The 21,694-nt window shown below is 38.2% G+C and overlaps 1 protein-coding gene and 1 pseudogene across 7 annotated transcripts in view; one reads left to right on the top strand and one right to left on the bottom strand.

The window, feature by feature from the left end:
• IFT88 (intraflagellar transport 88) overlaps positions 1–21,694 on the top strand; it is a 131,086-nt gene that overhangs the window by 33,890 nt on the left and 75,502 nt on the right. For all 7 annotated transcript variants that reach the window (XM_060637581.3, XM_078448587.2, XM_060637580.3 and 4 more), the window contains 3 exons: positions 1,746–1,977; positions 3,798–3,868; positions 13,208–13,294. In XM_060637581.3, coding sequence (XP_060493564.1) covers positions 1,746–1,977; positions 3,798–3,868; positions 13,208–13,294 — 390 coding nt within the window. The remainder of the gene's footprint in view (positions 1–1,745; positions 1,978–3,797; positions 3,869–13,207; positions 13,295–21,694) is intronic.
• LOC132682299 (thymosin beta-4-like) lies at positions 16,783–17,345 on the bottom strand (annotated as a pseudogene).

Here is a 21,694-nt window from a genome sequence, read left to right as displayed (position 1 = left end):
ATAACTCCAATGACCTGTTGTCAGTGGGTTGAATATTTTGAGGTGTTTGTACATGTGAGGTGTTAGATTTATGTTGTATCTGTAGTATTTTGGTCTATTCCCCTTCTGACTACTTGCACACATTTGTGTAATGACAAGTTAAAGGTTAAAGATATAATATGTAATCAACTGAAATAAAACTGAGCTAATTGGCCTATATAGTGGGTAACCCAGCAGGCCATTAGCAGCAAATAAGTCACTGCCAACACAGAATCAAAACACTGCTTTAGAATATAATAGACTTTAGAATGTTTTAATTTCTAAAAGGCTAGAAATTAAGACCACCATATATTCTTGCTGTAGATTGCAAATGAAACAATGAAAGGAAGAGATTGCATTTGAATCTTAGAAGAGGGAATAGGAGGAGGAAGCTGAGATCTATTCTATTCCTACTATATTTCAAGAGCAGAAACAGTAAATTACCTTATGGTCTGGTAATAACCTTGAGAACATAGAAGGTTTCCAGGATATTTACCGGTCATAATTGTCCCTAGGCGTTTAGTACAGTTCCTCTGTGAAAGTTAATTTATTTGTAAATGCCACCTTTAATGATTATTTGTTTCTGAACAGTGCATCATTATCATTGGGAAATATCTAGCTTCTAGGACACAATGCCCTTAGGCACTTTTAACACAGGTGAGCCCAAGGCTTTGAGCATTGTAGGATAGCTTATGTCAAGTGCTTAATTATCAATAATCTAGAGGTGCTGTAGTAACTAAGTTAAGGAACTGATGGTAAGAACAAGAGCACTCAAGAAAGGCGTACTTGTGACAGGTTATTTAAGTGAGGAAGAGAAAAAGGGTAATATTCCAGACAAAGGGAAAATCGAGAAGAGACAAGGAAATAACAGTATTCATGATCTGATCAGAATAAATGAATTTAGTTGAAACAGAGATATTATGTTGAGGAGTAGTTAGAAATAAGATGGGATTACATTCATAATCCCATCTACATCCCTTTGAAGAGGATGTAGAGAAATTGGAAACCTCATACATTGGGGTATATAAAATAGTACAGCCAGTTTGGAAAATAAGTATGGAATTTCTTAAAAAGTTGAACACAAATTTACCAGTGGACCAGTAATTCAACTCCCAGGTATATATCCAAGAGAAATGAAAACATGCTGTTACAAAGGATTGTATGTGAATGTTCATAGCATTATTCCTAATAGCCCAAAAGTGGAAACAGTCAAATGTCTGCCAAGTAGGCAATGGGTATATAAAATGTGGTGTATTCATATTATGGAATACTATTTGCAAATATAAAAGGAATGGAGAACTGATAGATGCTAACAATCGAGGAACCTTCAAAAGATTATGCTAATTAAAAGAAGCCAGGTATAAAATACTGTATATTATATGACCGCCATTTATATGCAATGTTTAGAAAAGGCAAATCCAGAGAGAGAGAAAGTAGGTTAATGATTGCCTAGGGCAGGAAGTGAGAATGGGGAGTGGCTGCTAATGAGCACAGATTCTCTTTTTAGGATAATGGAGATGAGTTAATATATTCACAGCTGTGTAGATATAGCAGCAATCACTGAATTGTATAGTTAAAACAAGTGAACTTAGGTAAGTTAAACTTCAGTAAAGCTTTAACAAAACAAAGCAAAAGTGGGAAAGAAAAGGATACTATCTGTGGAGTGTCTTGACTACTGTACTAAACACATTAGACTTTTAAACTCATCCATGTTTCTTTTTCTTTAGGATTAAAATCATGCAGAACATTGGTGTTACATTTATTAAAACTGGTCAATATTCAGATGCCATTAATTCATTTGAGCACATAATGAGTCTGGCACCAAATCTGAAGGCAGGCTTCAACCTAATTCTTAGTTACTTTGCTGTTGGAGATCGAGACAAAATGAAGAAGGCGTTCCAAAAATTGATTGCGGTTCCATTAGAAATTGATGAAGATGATAAGTATATCTCACCAAGTGTGAGTATGAAGATAACTGCTGTGTAGCTAGCTGTTAGTTGTCCGTGCTTTTCTGTTTCCAGAAATGAGAGTTAGATGGATGACTTTTTAGGTTTCTCCTAGCCCTATATTAATGTGTTTTAATTAATCAAATTTAATTAATGTGCTTTTACCAGTTTCATTTGTTACTTAAATTAAATGGTTGAGAATGGGACTCTGTTGAAATAGGGCTAGAGATTATGGTTAAAACTGACTTTACAATTTTATTGAAAAAAGGGAAAATCTTACAAAAATATGATTACATGTCATTCCTTAAGTATAATATCTTGACCAAGGAACCCCTAAATCCTTGGTTTTTTTACTATTTTTTTTCAGTCATTTATGAACAGAGGAAGCTCAAACTATACTAAATATATCACAAATGAAAAGAAGTAGTTCCTTATCCTTATGCATAGGGTAGAGCATAATAAAAAAATCATATTTTCAAAGACCTGAGGAAATATTATATAATGTTAAATGAAAAACCAAATGAAAAAAAAAGGTATGCACACACCCATACGTGAACACAAACTGAAAGGAAATACACCAAAATAGAAACAGTAGTTTCCAGGGAGTGAGATGATTTTTCTTAATGTTTTTAAAATATTTTCCAGGGGCGCCTGGGTGGCTCAGTCGGTTAAGTGTCCGACTTCAGCTCAGGTCACGATCTCATGGTCCGTGAGTTCGAGCCCCGCGTCGGGCTCTGGGCTGATGGCTCAGAGCCTGGAGCCTGCTTCCGATTCTGTGTCTCCCTCTCTCTCTCTGCCCCTCCCCCGTTCATGCTCTGTCTCTCTCTGTCTCAAAAATAAAATAAACGTTAAAAAAAAATTTTTTTTTTAAATAAAATAAAATATTTTCCAGAGTTTTACATATAAATTATTGGTATGCTGCCATATTATTTTCTATTAAACCAAACAGTATGAAATTGCCTGTATTTATAGATCAAAAATAAGAGAATAATGCCAATTTCATAAATTGAATTAATAGATTTGTTAATAGATTGTAAGGGTATTACCGCCTAGCCGTTGGCTGCACCATACAATACTTAACTCTTCTTATGCCTCAGTTCTTTATATACAATACAGGAAATTATAATAACCTACTTTATAGGGTTGTGAGGATTAAGTGAGATAATGCAAGTGAAATGCTTAAAACAGTACCTGGAACATAGCATGTGCTATGTAAACATTAATTATATATATTGTTTTTATTGAGAAGAAATTTATGTTGTGAAAAGATCTATTTTTAATAAAGAGTAGAGATATGGATTACTAAGTAATTTGATGATCATTAAATCATTTACATTTGAGTTTAGAATTTATAATATCACACAGCTTCTGTGTACTTGGTCCTGTTCTATCCGGCCTGACCTTTTATCAGCTGCTCAGAATCTGTTAGTTCAAGGAGAATGTGATAGATAATCAGGAATAAGAAAAGTTCTACTTTACATAAGGGAAAACAGTTTAGAAAGATTAATTTACTCTACTAACTAACTTAGTGGTGTGGTTGATTAGAAATCCAAGCTCTTAGGGGCACCTGGGTGGCTCATGTCCGACTTCGGCTCGGGTCGTGATCTCACGGTTCGTGAGTTCAAGCCCCGCCTCGGGCTTGTGCTGATAGCTCAGAGCCTGGAGCCTGCTTCAGATTCTGTGTCTCCCTCTTTCTCTGCCCCTTCCCCGCTCATGGTCTGTCTCTCTCTGTCTCAAAAATGAATACACATTAAAAAAAATTTTTTAAAAAAATCCAAGTTCTCAGTATTTGCTTCTGAATTAATCACTTTTTTCCCAATTTTATTTTCCCAGGATGATCCACATACTAACTTAGTAATCGAAGCTATAAAAAATGATCATCTAAGGCAAATGGAACGTGAACGGTAATATTTTGCACACTTTAGTAACATAGGTTTAATTTTTATGAGTTAAATATACATTCTGATTATTTCTCTCAAGACTTGTTATATTCAGTATATTAAATAGTGCTATTGTTTCACCAATTCTGTACATTACTAGATTCTCTTTTCTCCTAAGTAATCACAGTCCTCAGGCTGACCCCAGTTATTCTTACCCAGTTACTCTTACTATTTTCTTGTAATTCACCTCTCCTCTGCATTTGTTGCAATGTTGCAACTTTGTTTATACTACCTTTCTTTAACAAATTGTATCTTTATGTATTTTTGTCCAGCTTCCCAATTAAATTTCAACTCCCAAAGACAAAATTGTACTTTTTTCTTCCTTCCTCCAGTATGGTACCTAGACTCTGCCAACTATGGTTTGAAAGTTCTAATATGTATTGAACATGCAACAGGTATATTAGAAGTATATCACACAATAGAGAGCCTTTAATTTTTTAAATTGTGATAAAATACACATAGCATAAAATTTACCATCTTAATTAATCATGATGCATAAGAAAGACTTCATGGTTTGGTAGTGTTAAATGCATTCACGTTTTATAACCAGGCTTCAGAACTCGTGTGTGTAGGTATTGGGTCATATGCTAAATCTATTTTTTAACTTTTTTAATTATTTTTATTTATTTATTTGTAATTCCAGTGTAATTAATGTTATATTAGTTTCAGGTATACAGTATAGCGATTCAACAATCCTGTACATTTCTCAGTGCTCACCATGATAAGTGTACTCTTAATCCCCTTCACTTATTTCACCCCAGAACTCTTTGTATCTTCGTAATCTACATCTCTACCCACTGAACAACATTTCTCCAGGTCCTGCCCCCAGCACCAAACACCCACCGTTCTCCTTTCTGTTATTATGAATTTGCTTTATTTTCCTCATGTAAATGAAATTATAGTACACTTATAATGTCTACAAGGTCCTTCCATGTTGTAGCATGTGATAGGATTTCCTTCTTTTATAAGGCTGAATAAGATTTCATCATATGCGTGGAAGGCCCTTAATTTTTAGAAATTAGTTTAATTAAAAAAATTTTTTTTATGTTTTTATTTATTTTATTTTTAAGAGAGAGAGACAGAACATGAGGAGGCTAAGGGGCAGAGAGAAAGGGAGACACAGAATCTGAAGCAGGCTCCAGGCTCTGAGCTGTCAGCACAGAGTCCGACGCGGGGCTCAAACTCACAAACTGTGAGATCATGACCTGAGCCAGTCGGACACTCAACCGACTGAGCCACCCAGGCACCCCAGAAATTAGTTTAACTTTAAAAATTAGTTTAGGGGTGCCTGGGTGGCTCAGTTGGTTAAGCGTCTGTCTGACTCCTGATTTCAGCTCAGGTCACGATCTCACAGTTTGTTGAGATTGAGCTCCATATCAGGCTCTGCACTGACCGTACAGCTGCATGGAAGTCTTTTTCTCCCTCTCTCTGCACCTCCCCCTCTCAACACATGTATTCGCTCTCTCCCTCTCTCTCTCTCTCACTCTCGAACTTAAAAAATTAGTTTAGCATTAAAAATAACTGACTTCTTCTGGGAAGATGAGTAGACATAGTTTTCCCTGTTATTCCCACTAAATACAAATGAAAACCTTGGAAATTATGTATAAAACAAATACAAGAAGAAAGGTGGAGAGAAGAGGGCAGATCAGCAAAGGACCTCAGGACCTGAGGAACAATGGCAGTGAGTCCCCTCATCTTTCCCAGACTTGTATGTGAAGAAATTGCCAGTTAGAAAACATCAGTGGGTATATTTTTAAAAACAAACAAAAAGCCCCAAGAAAAGCCCAATTTTCTAGCCAGAGGACAAGGAAAGGAATAGTCTATCAAAACTGAAAACTTTTAGACAAATACTGCACACACAAACTACGGCCCCACTCCTGTGCCTGCCAACAAAAAGTCAAGTGGGAGCCTGGCTTCCCACTCTGAAAAGGCTGTAAGGAGACACTCCATATCCCAAAAGACCAGGTAGGGAGCCAGGACTTTAATCTCCACAGACCCTTAATGAGTCCCAGCAGTCTTTGGTTTCAGCAGATAGCACATGGGGAGCCTGGAATTCTACTCCATCAGAGTAATGAAGCACTCCTTCCCCTCTCTCTGGTATCAGAGAAAATGGTGGAGAATCAAAACTTTCATCATCACTCAGTGGTAACAAGGCCACCCCACTATGGTGTCAATAGAGACCGTGGTAGAAACAGGAACTCCTACCCCATCCAGCAGAAACAAAGACTTCTTCCTGCCTCGAGTATCAAAAAAGGCCGTGTGGGGAAACCTGGCCATCTATTATCTGGCACTCATAAGGTGGTGTCTCTTCTCCCCCTGCTAGAGCAGTGTCAAGAAAACAGCTAAAACAGACGTAAATAAAAATTCAGAGTATTATACTGTAGAAATATCCAAGCTTTTTTTTAACGTTTTAATTTTTGAGAGAGACCGAGAGTGTGAGTAGGGGAGAGGCAGAGAGAGACAGAGGATCTGAAGCGGGCTTCGCACTGACAGCAGAGAGCCTGATGTGGGGCTCGAATTCACAAAGCACAAGATTGTAACTTGAGCCAAAGTTGGACACTTACCTGACTGAGCCACCCATGCGCTCCATGTAATGTCCAAGTTTTGATCAAGAATCACTCATCATAAGGAAGTAGGATGATTTCAAACCAAATGAATGAAAAATCTAATCAATAGATGCCAATATTATTAGGACAAAGATGTTAGAATTATCTGGCAAAGCAAACGTGATGCAAATGCTTCAGCAAGCAACTATGAGCATGCTTAAAGCAAATTTAAAAGTAAAAACCCTCAGAAAAGAAGTCTCTGCAAATATAAAGAAGCACCAAATGGAAAATTTTAATTTTTTTGAAAAATACAATAATTCAAATAAAAAGCCTAGTGGATGGGCTCCACAGGAAAATAAAGGGGAAATGGAAAGATTCAGTGAACTGGAAGATGAAAAATGGAAATTGCCCAGTCTGAACAACAGAGAGAAAATAGACTAAAAACCAGAAATGAAGAGAGCCTAAGTGATATCTGGGACTATAACAAAAGACCTGCCATTCGCAGTATCTGTGTCTTGGATGGAGAGGAGAAAGAGATTGGGCTAAAGAAATAGTGGCTGATAAAATTCCCCAAATTTGACGAGAGAATAAATATACAATACAAAAAAATGATTAATACCAAAAAGAGTAAACCCAAGGAAATCCATGTGAAGATACATTATGATTAAACTTCTGAAAATTAAAGATAAAAAGGCTTGAAAGAAGACAAAGAAAAACAACACCTAAGGGAAAGCAATTAGAATGATAGTGGAAAAGCCTTAAATTAATACTCTAAGCTGTCAGATTAATAAACTAGAAAAAGAAAAGCAAAATCAGCCAAAGGAAGAAATAATAACAGAAATCATTAACATTGAAAAAAAGAAATATCAATGAAACACAGAGCTGATTCTTTGAATAGATCAATAAAATTGAGAAACTTACAGCAAAACTGACAAAAAATAGAGAAGACACAAATTACCAGTATCAGGAACAAAACAGGAGCTATCTCTACAGACTTAGCAGACACCAAAAAAGATAATAAGGGAATACTACAAGCAACCCTGTACCCATAAAGTTGACAGCTTGGACAGAATGGGACCACTCTCTGGAAAAACACAAATGACCACAACTCACCTAATGTGATTTAATTTGTAATTTTGAAACACCCCAAAAAGAGATCTCCAGGCCCATATGGTTTTACTAGGGAGTTCTAGGAATTAACATCAGTTCTATACAGTTTCTTCCAGAAGATAGTTCATTTTATGGGGCTAGTATTCCCCTGATACCAAAATAAGACAAAAAAAAAAAAAAAGGAAACAACAGATCTAAAAAACAATGAGTATAATAAAGGATGTCAATAGAATAGAGGACAAAACCACATCATCTCAGTTTAAACCAAAGAAAAAGATCATGTGGGATTTATTCCTGGGCTACGGGGCTGGTTCAATATTTGCAAATCAATCAATGTGATATATACCACATTAATAAAGGATAAGAACCATATGATCCTCTCAGTAGATGCAGAAAAAGCATTTGACAAAATACAGCATCCATTCTGGATAAAAACCCTCAAGAAGGTAGGGATAGAAGGAATATATCTCAACATTCTAACGCCTATATATGAAAGACCCTCAGATAATATCCTCAGTAGGGAAGAACTGATAGCTTCCCCCCTCAGGTCAGGAACACAACAAGGATGTCTGCTGTCACCACTGTTGTTTAACATAGTCCTGGAAGTCCTAGCCTCGGCAATCAGACAACAAAAAGAAAAGGCATACAAATCGGCAAGAAAGAAGTCAAACTTTCACTCTTGACAGATGACATGATACTCTATGTGGAAAACCCAAAAGACTCCTAGAATTGAGACATGAATTCAGCAAAACTGCAGAATATAAAATCAACGTACGAAAATCAGTTGCACTTCTGTACACCAATAATGAAGCAGCAGAAAGAGAAACCAAGGAATCGATCCCATTTACAATTGCACCAAAAGCCATAGAATACCTAGGAATAAACCTAACCAAAGAGGTAAAAGATCTGCACACTAAAAACTATAGAAAGCTTGTATAAGAAAGAAGACACAAAGAAATGGGGAGACATCCCATGCTCATGGATCGGAAGAACAAATATTGTTAAATTGTCTATACTACCAAATGCAATCTACACATTCAATGCAATCCCTGTCACAGAAACACCAGCATTCTTCACGTAGCTAGAACAAACCTAAAATTTGTATGGAACCAAAAAAGACACCAAATAGCCAAAGTTATGTTGAAAAAGAAAACGCAAACTGGAGGCATCACAATTCTGGACTTCAAATTGCATTACAAACCTGTAATCATCAAGACAGTATGGTACTGGCACAAAAACAGATGCATATAGGTCAGTGGAACAGAATAGAGAACCCAGAAATGGACTACAATGTATGGCCAATTAATCTTTGACAAAGCAAGAAAGAATATCCAGTGGAGTATCTTCAGCAAATGATGTTGGGAAAACTGGACAGCGACCTGCAGAAGAATGAATCTGGACCACTTTCTTACACCATAGACAAAAATAAATTTAAAATGGATGAAAGACCTAAATGTGAGACAGGAAACCATCAAAATCCTACAGGAGAAAACAAGGCAACAATCTCTTTGACTTTGGCTGCAGCAACTTCTACTAGACCTGTCTCTGGAGGCAAGGGAAAATGAACTACTGGGACCTCATCAAGATAAAAAGCTTCTGGAGGCACCTGGGTGGCTCATTCAGTTAAACATCCGACTCTTGGTTTCTGCTCAGGTCATGATCTCACAGTTGTGAGATCAAGCCTTACATGGGATGCTGTGCTGACAACACTGAGCCTGCTTGGGATTCTCTCTCTGTCTTTCTCTCTGCCTCTCCTCCACATGTGTACAAACTCTCTCTCTCTCTTCAAATAAATTTTTAAAAAGTTGAAAAAGCTTCTGCACAGTGAAGGAAACCAACAAAACTAAAAGGCAACTGACGGAATGGGAGAAGATATTAGCAAGAATATGGGAGAAGATATTAGACACGCCAGATACAGGGTTAGTATCAAAAATCTATAAAGAACTTACCAAACTCAACACCCAAAAAACAAATAATCCCGTCAAGAAATGAACCAAAGACACGAATGAACACTTTTCCAAAGAAGACGTCCAGATGGCTAACAAACACATGAAAAGATGCTCAAGATCACTCATCATCAGGGAAACACAAAACCCCAATGAGATGCCACCTCACACCTGTGAGAATGGCTAAAATTAACTCAGGAAATAACAGATGTTGGTGAGGATGCAGAGAAAGGGGAACACTTTTGTGCTGTTGGTGGGAATGCAAATTGGTGCAGCCACTCTGGAAAACAGTATGGAGGTTCCTCAAAAAATGTGAAGTAGAACTGCCGCTTAGGGTAGCAATTGCACTACTAGGCATTTATCTAAAGGATACAGAAATGCTGATTTGAAGGGGCACCTGCACCCCAGTGTTTATAGCAGTGCTATCAACAATTAGCCAAATTATGGAAAGAACCTAATGTTTATCGACTGAAGAACGGATAAAGAAGATAAAAAAGAATGAAATCTTGCCATTTGCAGCAATGTGGATGGAACTAGAGTGTATTATGCCAAGCAAAATAAGTCAGTCAGAGAAAGACAAATATGATTTCATTTGTGTGGAATTTAGGAAATAAAACAGGTAAACAGAAGTGAAGGGAAGGAAAAATAAAAACAGGAGCGCCTGGGTGGCTCAGTCGGTTGAGCATCCGACTCTTGATTTCCACTCGGGTTATGATCTCATGGCTTGTGAGTTCAAGCCCTTCATTGGGAATCCCTGCTTGGGATTCTCTCCTTCTCCCTCTTGCTGCCCGTCCCCTGCTTGTGCATGTGCTCTCACTCCCTCGCTCTCTCAAAAGAAATAAACTTAAAAAAAAAAAAAAAAAAAAAAAAAAAAAACAACCAGAAGGAGGCAAACCTTTAGAGACTCTTAAAAACAAACTGAGGGTTGCTGGGGGGGGGGGGGGGGGGGGGGGGCTGGGCTAAATGGGTGACGGGCATTAAGGAGGACATTTGTTTGGATGAGCACTGGGTGTCGTATGTAAGTGATGAATCACTAAATTCTACGCCTGAAACCAATACTACACGGTATGTTAACTAACTTGAATTTAAATAAATAAATTTTAAAAATGTTTTTGATAAAATCTAGTGTGCTTTGATGCTAAACAAACAAAACAAACCTCACGAGGCTAGAAGTAGAAAGGAAGTTCCTCAATCTGATAAAGGACATTTATGAAGAACCCACAGTTTGACATAATATTTAATGGTGAAAGACTAAATGCTTTCCCCGTTAGATCAGAAACAAGATAAGGAAACAGAAACAAGATATTATTCACTCTTACCAATTCTATTCAACATTGCACTAGGGGTTCTAACTATGGAAATTAGGCAAGAAAATGAAGTAAGAGACATCCAGATTGGAAAGAAAAGTAAAACTATGTCTGTTTAGAGACCACATGATCTTACACATGGAATATCCTACATAAAATTTTAGAATCCACTAAAAAACAATTACAACTAGTAGGTTCAGCAAGCTTGCAGAGTAAGAGATCAAAATATAAGCATCAATACTATATACTACCAGTGAAGTATCCAAAATTAAACTCGTCATTGCATTTACAGTAGCATAAAAAATAATTAGGAATAATATTAACAAATGAAATGTAAAATTTATACTCTGAAAACTATAAGACTTTGTTGAAGGATCTGCTAGGTCAATGGGAAGACCTCCCATTTTTGTGGGTAGGCACTTAATGTTATGATGGCAGTCCTCCCCAAATTATTTTATAGATGCAGTGTAATCCATATCAAAATCCGAGCATTGGTTTTTAGAAAGTGACAAGTTGATCCTAAAACTCATATGGAAATATAACGGATCCAAACTAGCCAAAACAGGTTGAAAAATGAAAAGCCAAGTTGGAGGGCTTATACTAACTACAAAGCTACCCCAATCAAGCGTGGTAGTACTTTATGCTAGTTAGCATAAAGATAGACATAGAAATCAGGATAGAATTGAGAGTCCAGAAATAAGCTCTTGTATTTATAATTAACAAAAGTGCCAGGACAATTCGATGGGGGAAAAGATAGTCTTTTCAACGCATGGTGCTGGGACAATTGAATATCCTCATGGGAGAGAATGAAGTTGTGCCTCTCTCACACCATACACAAAAATTACTTTAAAATAGATCATAGACCTAACTATAAGAGCTAGAACTGTTAGGAAAAGACAAGTAATTATTACTGATCTTGTGTTAGGCAGTGACTTCTTAGATACGATACCAAAAGCACACCAAAAGGAAAAAAAAATAGGTAAATTGGACTTCATCACAATTAAAACTTTTGTTCTTCAATGGACACCATCAAGAAAGTGAAAGCCCACTGAATGGGAGAAAATTTTTGCAAACCATGTATCCAAGAAGGGACTTATTTCTCCAATATAAAAAGAACTCTTCTAACTCAATAATAAAAAGGCCAATAACCCAATTAAAAACATACAAAGGATCTGAGTAGACATTTCTTCAAACTAGGTATGCAAATGCCCAGTAAGCGCTTGAAAAGATGTGTTAACTTCTATACTTAGGAAAAAGCAATTCAAAACCTCAACCAGGTACCAATTCATACCCACTTGTAGGACTGTAATCAAAAGACAGATAATAGCACATGTTGGTGAGGATGTGGAGAAATGGAAATCTTGCATGCTGGTGGCAGGAATGTAAAATGCTACAGCCGCTTTGGAAAACAGTTTGGAAGTTCTTGCAAAGGTTCTTCAGCAAAAGTTCCTCATACTTAACCCAGCAGTTTCTCTTCTTAGGTGATTAGAGCATACATTCACACAGTAACTTCACACAAATGTTCATAGAAGCAGCATTTATAATATCCAAAAAGTAGAAACAACCCAATGTCCACAACTGTTAAATGGATAAAGAATATATAGTCTATCCATATAATGGAATATTATTTGGCCACAAAAAGAAATGAAGGACCAATACATGCTACAATAAACACGAACCCTGAAAACATGATAAATAAAGGAGGCAGTCACAAAAGACTGTATATCTATGATTCCATTTATATGAAAGGTACAGATTAGACAAATCTATGGAGACATGTAGTAATTCAGTTTTACCATTTACCGTACACACTGTTCTTCAGTGGTCATTTTTACCCTCTCCTTTCATGTCCATGGACAGTGCAGTTATATAGCTTCAGCTGCAGAGCTTTGTGTTTCTCCAGTGTTTCTTTTTGATTTGTCGGCATGCATTGGAAAAAAAAGAAAGAGTTGGGGCGCCTGGGTGGCTCAGTCGGTTGAGCATCCGACTTCGGCTCAGGTCATGATCTCACGGCTCGTGAGTTCGAGCCCCGCGTCGGGCTCTGTGCTGACAGCTCAGAGCCTGGAGCCTGCTTCGGATTCTGTGTCCCCCTCTCTGCCCCTCCCCCGGTCATGCTCTGTCTCTCTTTCTCTCAAAAATAAATAAACATTCAAAAACATTTTTTTTTAATTAAAAAAAAAGTTAAATTTGGTCCAGAAGGCAGTCATGCCTTGTTAGTCCCATTTCCTAGCCATGGTTGTCAACCTGACTTATGGACAGATTTCTAGTATAGCTGTCCACCATCTAGTAGACTTTGATGGTATGTTAGCTGTGACAGACAATGTTTATACTTAAAAAAATCCAAGCTCTCTATACCATGTTTCTAAATAATACTTTTTTGTTTCTTTGATACAGGAAAGCTATGGCAGAAAAATACATCATGACAGCTGCAAAACTCATTGCTCCTGTAATTGAAACATCTTTTGCTGTAGGTTATGATTGGTAAGAGAGAAGAAATTCAGTATAACTGGATGCTATGTTTTTATAATACATACTTTTATTGATTTTAAAATTTTATTAGAAGGGTAATTATGAATGTTTATTTCTACTTATCAGGCAAATAATACTATATGACAAAATCTATATAGGGCATTCTAAAAGCAAAAGTTTTCCTTATTGCGCATGTCATTTCTTAAGTAAAACTTTCTATCCTGAGGAATAGCTCTCACATGTAAAGGGGCTGTTGTCTCCTGGTGTAACCTGTTTTGTAAATAGAAGTGAAGAGTTGGAAAAGTCTTAGATCATTTGCTGAATGAGTAGTGAATCTTCCACCCAGTACAAGAATCCCTTTGTAGCATCCCATATAGGTAGCCATTTAATCTCTGCTTGGAGTCTTCTGGTATTCAACTCAATTTGTTTCATTTCTGAACATCTTTAAGGGGTAGAACATCTTTCTTTTGAACCCAAAGTTACCCCACATGGAACTTTTTTCTGTGTTCTTTCAAGCAATCATGGACTCAGTCTGTGACCTCTTCTATATTGTGTCTTAGAGAACTTTAAAAATTCAAGATACATGTACTTAGTTACAGAGTCAAGTACAGAAGTATTACTGTCTTAGCTTGCTTGCTTTCTGTTTTTGTTTTATTTTAATTGTGATATAATTTACATGTAACATTACATCAGTTTCAGGTATATAACATAATGATTTGAAATTTGTGTGTATTGCAAAATGATCACAATAAGTCTGGTTAACATTTGTCACTGTACATAGTTACGATTTTTTTTCTTACAATGAGAACTTTTGAGATCTAAGTAACTTTCGAACATGCAGTACTGTATTATTAACCATGATCACTATGCTATGTGTTATATCCCATGTCTTACTTTATCTTATAAACTAGAGATTTGTACCTGTTGAGCCCCTTCATCCATTTCACCCTCTTCCTACTTCCACCCTGGCAACCACCAGACTGTTCTCTGTATCTGTGAGCTTGGGTTTTGTTTTTTAGTTTTCTAATTACTTTTCATGTTTTTCCTTCCTAGATGTAACTTATGCTTTCTGCATATTTTTATCGTCTCTTAGATGTTTACCCATTCTGTTTCTTATTTGGAGTCCATTTGATTCCTCGGAATACATTGTCTTCCTGGTTTAATTTGTACTGGAGGCTTCACAGGTGATCCATGATGTTTTGTTTTTATTGGTATTTCCAGTTGCCTGGCTCTCTTTTTTTGCATTGTTTGTTTCTGTTGAGGACTCAGGTTTTTCTTGGGAGTTCTCCCTTTCAGAATCTCTCTCTCTCTGCTCCATTTTCTGTATGATGGTTACTGTCCTGGCCTGGTGTTAAATGTCATCTTGGGGATTACGGTCATTTCTCTCTGCTTTTTCTGCATCTGTTGAAATGATTGCATGGTTTTTATCCTTTCTCTTTTTGATGTGATGTATCATGTTGATTGATTTGCGAATATTGAACCATCCTTGCAACCCAGGAATACATTCCACTTGAACATGATGAATGATTTTTTTTTTTAATGTTTATTTATTTTTGAGAGAGAGAGAGACAGAGTGCGAGCAGGGGAGGGACAGAGAGAAAGGGAGGCACAGAATCTGAAGCAGGCTCCAGGCTCCGAGCTGTGGGCACAGAGCCCATTGTGGGTCTTGAACCCACGAACTTCAAGATCATGACCTGAAGTCAGACGCTTAACTGAGCCACCCAGGCATCCTAAATGATTTTTTACTGTGTTGTTGGATTGGGTTTGCTAATATCTTGCTGAAGATTTTTGCATCTATATTCATCAGAGGTATCGGCCTGTACTTCTCTTTTTTTGTGATGTCTGTATCTGGTTTTGATATCAGGGTAATGCAGACCTCATAGAACAAATTTGGAAATTTTCCTTCATCTTCTATTTTTTGGAATAGATGTTGGTGATAAGGATAGATATTAACTCTTCTTTAAATGTTTGGTAGAATTCACCCGTGAAGCCATCTGGTCCAGAACCTTTGTTTGTTGGGAGTTTTTTGATTACTGATTCAATTTTGTTTGCTGGTAATTGGGCTGTTCAAATTTTGTTTCTTCCTGATTCGGTTTTGGGAGGTGCAGGTTTCTATGAATTTATCCATTTCTTTTAGGTTGTCCAACTTGTTGGCATATGATTTTTCATGATATTCTCTTAATCCTTTGTAGTTCTATGGTATTGGGTTGTTATTTCTCCTTTTTCATTTCTGAATTTGTTTGAGTACTCTTTTTTTTTTTTTCCTTAGGCGTCTGGCTAAAGGTTTATCAGTTTTATTGATCTTTTCAAAGAACTAGCTCCTAGTTTCATTGAACTGTTCTATTGTTTGTGTGTGTGTATGTGCATTTTTTTGTTTTGTTTTTTTTAGTTTCTATTTCATTTATTTCTGCTCTAACCTTTATTATTTCCTTTCTTCTTCTGGTTTTGGGTGTTGTTTGTTGTTATTTTTTTGGCTCCTTTAGGTGTAAGGTTAGGTTGCTTATTTGAGATTTTTCTTCAGGTAGGTCTGTATTCCTATAAACTTCCCTTTATAAACTTCTGTTGCTTCATCCCAAAAATTTTGGATCATTTTGTTTTCATTTTTATTTATCTCCCTGTAGTTTTTGATTTCCTCTTTGATTTCTTGTTTGACCTATTCACTGTTTAGTAGCATGTTATTTAACCTGCATGTATTTGTGTTCTTTCCAGATTTTTTTTCTTGTGGTTGATTTCTAATTTCATAGCACTGTGGTCAGAAAAGATGCATGGAATGACTTTGATCTTTTTGCATTTGTGGAGACCTGTTTTATGGCGTAATATGTGATCTGTTGCGGAATATGTTCCAGGTCACTGGAAAAGAATGTGTGTTCTGCTGTTTTAGGATGAATATGTCTGTTAAGTCCATCTGGTCCAGTGTGTCATTCAAAGCCATTGTTTCCTTGTTGATTTTCTGTTTAGATGATCTGTCTGTTGATGTAATTACTATCAATTATTTCTTTTTTATGTTTGTTATTAACTGTTTTATGTATTTGGGTACTTCTACATTGGGTGCCTAAATATTTACAATTGTTATATCTTCTTTTTTTTTTTAATTTTTGTTTTAATGTTTATTTATTTTTGAGACAGAGAGAGACAGAACATGAACGAAGGAGGGTCAGAGAGAGAGGGAGACACAGAATCTGAAGCAGGCCCCAGGCTCTGATCTGTCAGCACAGAGCCTGACACGGGGCTCGAACTCACGGACCATGAGATCATGACCTGAGCCGAAGTCAGTCGCTTAACCGACTGAGCCACCCAGGAGCCCCTACAATTGTTATATCTTCTTATTGGATTGTCCCCTTATTGATTATTTAGTGTACTTGTTTGTGTTTTGTTACAATCTTTGTTTTAAAATCTGTTTTGTCCGATATAAATAGTATTGCTATCCCGGCTTTCTTTTCACATCTATTTGAGTGATAAATGCTTCTTCTCTATCTCTTCACTTTCTTTTTTTTTTTTTCTTTTCAGGTTTTGAAACTTTTTATTTGCATATTTAAAAAATTGTGCATTCCAGTAATTAAAATCATTTGAGCAAAAAAAATGGCACTCTGATTAAACTACATTTTACAGCCTGCAGGATTCCTTGGACCAGCTTGATTTATGCCCTAGATTTCACTGTTGTTTTACACAGCTTCTTCCTTACCAGAATGCAAACTCTTTTCCTTCCCTGCTAGCCAGATAGATGGGAGAGGCAGGCATGGCCTTCATTGTCGGTAGTTCTCTTCTTTGATGTGGAAAGGGCAACACAGTCATTTAAACTTGATCCGATCTCTTTGTATTTTACAAAGTTAAACAGCTAAAAGAAGTAAAATAAGAAGGCAGTGCTTGTGGAATGCACAGTGCATACTGGTGGTGCATGCCTCATGATTCACCTGCTAGCGTCTCCTGTTTAGCTGTTTCTTTTGAAGGCTGTGGAGTTTTCTCTTGCATTTATCTTCTTCAATTTTGACTTATTGAATTTCTCAATCTCAGTCATACTGGGTTTGTCAGACATGGTTGCAGAGAGGCTGAGCAAGGTGCACGAACGAGCAAAGTCCAGTCTCCACAGTGGCTGCCACTGAGTGTGCATCCCTTCACTTTCAATCCACATGTGTCTTTAGGTCTGAAATGAGGCTCTTTCTAGGCAGTGTAGGTCTGGGATCCGTGTAATGTCCAGGTAGGTCTTGTTTTCTCATTCACTCCATCACACTTTGTCTTTTGATTGGAGTGTTTAGCCTGTTTACATTCAAAGTCATTATTGATACATATGTATTTATTGCCATTTTGTTACATGTTTTATGGTTGTTTTTACAGTTTTTCTCCATTCCTTTCTTCTCTTGCTCTCTTCTTTCATGATTACTTGGCTTTCTTTAGTCATATACTTGGACTTCTTCTCTTTATTTTCTGTATATCTGTTAGTAGTTTTGACTTGTGGTTACCATTAGGTATGTATATAACTTCTTGTTCATATGGCAGTCTGTATTAAGTTGATGGTCACTTAAATTTGAGCCCATTCTTTTTTTTTTTTAAGTTTATTTATTTATTTTGAGAAGGGGAGAGAGAAAGAGAGTGCAAGCCAAGGAGGGGCAGAGAACGAGGGAGAGAGAGAGATCCCAAGCAGGCTCCATGCTGTCAGTGCAGAGTCTGATGTGGGGCTTAATCTCATGAATTATGAGATCATGACCTAAGCTAAGATCAAGAGTTGGATGCTTAACCGACTGAGCCATCCAGGCTCAGAACCCATTCTTTACTCTTCTCCTCTCTACATTTTAGGTATATGGTGGCATACTTTATGTCCCTTTATTTTGTGAATCCCTTGAGTGATATTTACAGAGAACTTGTTTTTATTGCTTTTTTGATTCCTACTTTTCTTATTCTTGCTTATGGTCTTTTCACTCAAAGAGTCCCCTTTAACATTTCTGGGAAACTCTTTATCTCTCCTTCTATTCTGAATGATAGCCTTGCTAGGTCTAGTGTTCTTGTCTGCACATTTTTTCCTTTGAGCACTTTGGATATATCATGCTACTCCCTTCTGGCCTGCTAAGTTTCTGTTGAAAAATCTGCTGACAGCCTTATGGGCTTTCCCTTGTAGGTGACTGACTTCTTTTCTCTTGCTGCTTTTAAATTTTTTCCTTACTCACTACTTTTTGCCATTTTAATTACTATGTGTCTTGGCGTGGAACTTCTTTGGTTACATTTTGTTGGGGGATCTGGATTTCTGTTTCCTTCTCCAGATTCTGGAAGTTTTCAACTATTTCTTCAAATACATTTTCTGTCCCCTTTGCTTTCTCTTGTCTTTCTGGGATCCCTGTCATGTCATGTTATTACATTTGATGGTATCACTGAATTGCCTAAGTCTGTTCTTCTTTTGCAAAAATTTTTTTCCTCATCTGCTCAGCTTGATTACTTTCACTTACTCCATCCTGTAGGGTCAGTGATTGGTTCTTCTGCCTCGTCTAGCCTACTATTTATACTATCTAATGTATTTTTAATTTCATTTATTGTATTCTTCATTTCTGATTGATTCTTTTATATCTCATCATTAGGGGTCTCACTTATGTCCTCCACTTCTGTCAAGTCCAGTGAGTATCTTTATGATCATTACTTTAAATTCTCTATCAGGCATATTATTTACCTCTGTTTCACTTAGGTCTCTTGCTGTGATATTCTCCTGTTCTTTTGTTTGGGACATACTCCTCTGTCTCCTCAGTTTGTCTCTCTGTGTCTGTTTCAGTGTGTGACAAAAGTCAGGCTGTCCCCTGTTCTTTAGAGCATTGGCCTTATTTTTTTTATGTTTATTTATTTATTTTGAGAGAAAGAGAGAGAGCAGGGGAGAGGAAGAGAGAGCGAGGGAAAGAGAGAATCTCAAGCAGGCTCCGCGCTGTCGGCACAGAGCCTGATGCAGGGATCAGTCTCACAAACTGTGAGATCATGACCTAAGCCAGAATCAAGAGTCAGATACTGAACCTATTGAGCCACCCAGGCACCCCTAGAGTACTGGTCTCGTAAAGAAGTGGTCTCGTAAGCCGTGCCGTGCAGTGTTCCCTGTTTACGACACCCTGGTGCTTCAGAGAATGTCTCCTGTGTGTGATGCATGTGCCCTGCTGTGTGGCTGAGCCACTTTCTCCTTCGGTCCAGTCATCTGCAGTGGCTCCCTTTGCCTTTGTGGTGTGGTGGGCCAGTCTGGAGAGGCCTTGGGCTCCAGTCGAGGCAGAACAAGCATTTGCCAGAGATGCAGTAGCACCAAACTGCAGGACGCTTTCCCTGTGTTGTCCCCTGAGAAGCTTTCACCGGCTCGCAGGGCCTGCAGTTGGACCAGTTGTCTGCCGCCAGCCCACGGCTGGGGCCTCCATCTGACTGGTGTGTGTGTGTGTGGTTATTTTTCCCAGTCTCCGGGGCAGAAGTCACCTTGGAGTGGTGCTGGCCACTGTAGGGGCTGCTTGCACACTACCAGGCCTGCGGCACCATCCTGTATGGGCTCTGGCCAAGAGTGTACTGGAGAGGGCAGATCTGCTGAAGCACAGCGGAGGGCAGAGGGCCTGGCATGCGGGCAAGCTTTGGGTGCCGTGGGTCATCTGGGGGAGGGGCCCCGCAGCATCCAGACTAAGGCGGGCTGTCGAAAGGGGTACACTGGCAGAAGCACAACGTGCAGGGATAGAGGCAGCGGTGTGAGCAAGTCCCGTGGGTGGATGTGCGTTTATGTTGGGCCGGTGGAGGGAAATGGTGCTGCCAGTTGAGGGTTGACCTGGTGCTGGGATGGTCTGGAGGCTTGAGGCTAGTAGCTAGCCTGGTGCTGAGGTGGCTTGAAAGCTTGAGGACACAGTAGTCATCCTGTGTCTAGGCCTAGTCATACTATCTCCGGGTTTACAGGTGCTGATTGGAAGCATTGGGCCAAAGTTGCTGCCTGGGAGCTGGCGGATGCTGGGATGTGCCAGGAGCCTGGGTTCGTGGGAGCTGGCTGGGGAGCTGGCTGGGAACCTGGGGCCGTGGAGGTTGCCTGGAACCACCGGGGCCTACTGGTGCCCATTGGGCCAGGGACTTAGGTTTGCAGGAGCCACTTGTAGCCACTAGGGCCGATAGGCACTGGGGCAAGCGGGCCACCTGGTTTCACAGGCACTACCAAGGAGCCACCTAACGATGTAGAATCCCACAGGCACCAGGGTGGGCAGCGGCCTGGATTCACAGGAGACTGCCAGAGCCATTAAGGGCAATGAGAGTCACTCTGGTGCTGGGGCAGGCTGGACTGGAGGCTGTGGTGAAGTCAGACACTTACTTTACTCAACTTCTCTCACAGAAAGGCCCCTTTCTCCATGCTGAGCTGTCTGGGCTCAAAGGAGAGGCAAAGAGGGTGTGTGATTCTATCTATCCTATCTTTTCATATAGCTCACCTCCACCCAGGTGGTATAATCCCTCATGTAGAATCCTTAGCTCTTGTGGAAGTATTTTCATGCATGGATAGATCTTAAAATTGATATTTCTGGGAGGATACAGGCACTAGAAATTCCTATACCACCATTTTGCTGACATTGATCCTCCAGTAGAAAACTAATAGAAGTGTTAGTTTTTGCCAACAAACATAGTGTTCATAATACACTTGTTATAACACATGGGTATTTTAAAGACTCCGTTTATAACCTAAAATGTATTAAGTCCTATTTCTTTATGTGTTAACTAGGTAGGCGTTCATTTCCCTACATAGAACTTGGCAGTTGAAAAAAAAATTTACCAAAGCTCAGGTTACATGAAAGCCCATGTTTCTAGTAACTTTGAAGAAAGATGTAAAGCTTACATCATATTTTTCAGAAACTTTACTCTATATGTGTATGTGGACATGGGTGCATATAGTGTACATTTTATGTGGCTATACACATACGGAACCCATGTGCATATCTGTCTCTCCACCTATCTGCTTATCTGTCTATATTTTTAAATGCAGGGCTGTGCTGTTTACAGTCAACATCAGAGCCTTTGCCTGGGGTTACAAGATGTTTCATATGTAGGAAAACATTCCATAATGGTTCTTTGTGGGTGTCATACTTCATCCGTGTCTGCTTTCCTCAAATGTCTTGTTCTTTGTAAAAAACTAAAGAAGAGGCTTTTTAAGATATAAATAACATCTGCTCAATGTCTGGATAATTTTTAGGACTTGAAATTAACATAAAGAAACATTTAAACTAAGCTATCAGATTTCTGTTCCATTTGAATAATATTTATATTATATCATCAAGACAGAACTCAGTATAGAGTCTTCTGTTTCACCTTAGACCTGGAGCCGTTAGACCAGTTCCTTGTATTTTATGTTAAATCATTCAGTAAAAGGGAACCAGTTTTGAAATTTAAAGACTATTATTTTTCTATTCATTCAGACCTAGCTTTTTGAGGCTGATTTACATT

This window comes from Panthera onca, chromosome A1 (assembly GCF_046562875.1).
Source record: "Panthera onca isolate mPanOnc1 chromosome A1, mPanOnc1 haplotype 2, whole genome shotgun sequence".
NCBI classification, from domain to species: Eukaryota; Metazoa; Chordata; class Mammalia; order Carnivora; family Felidae; genus Panthera; species Panthera onca.
This window is presented reverse-complemented; position numbering and strand designations above follow the sequence as displayed.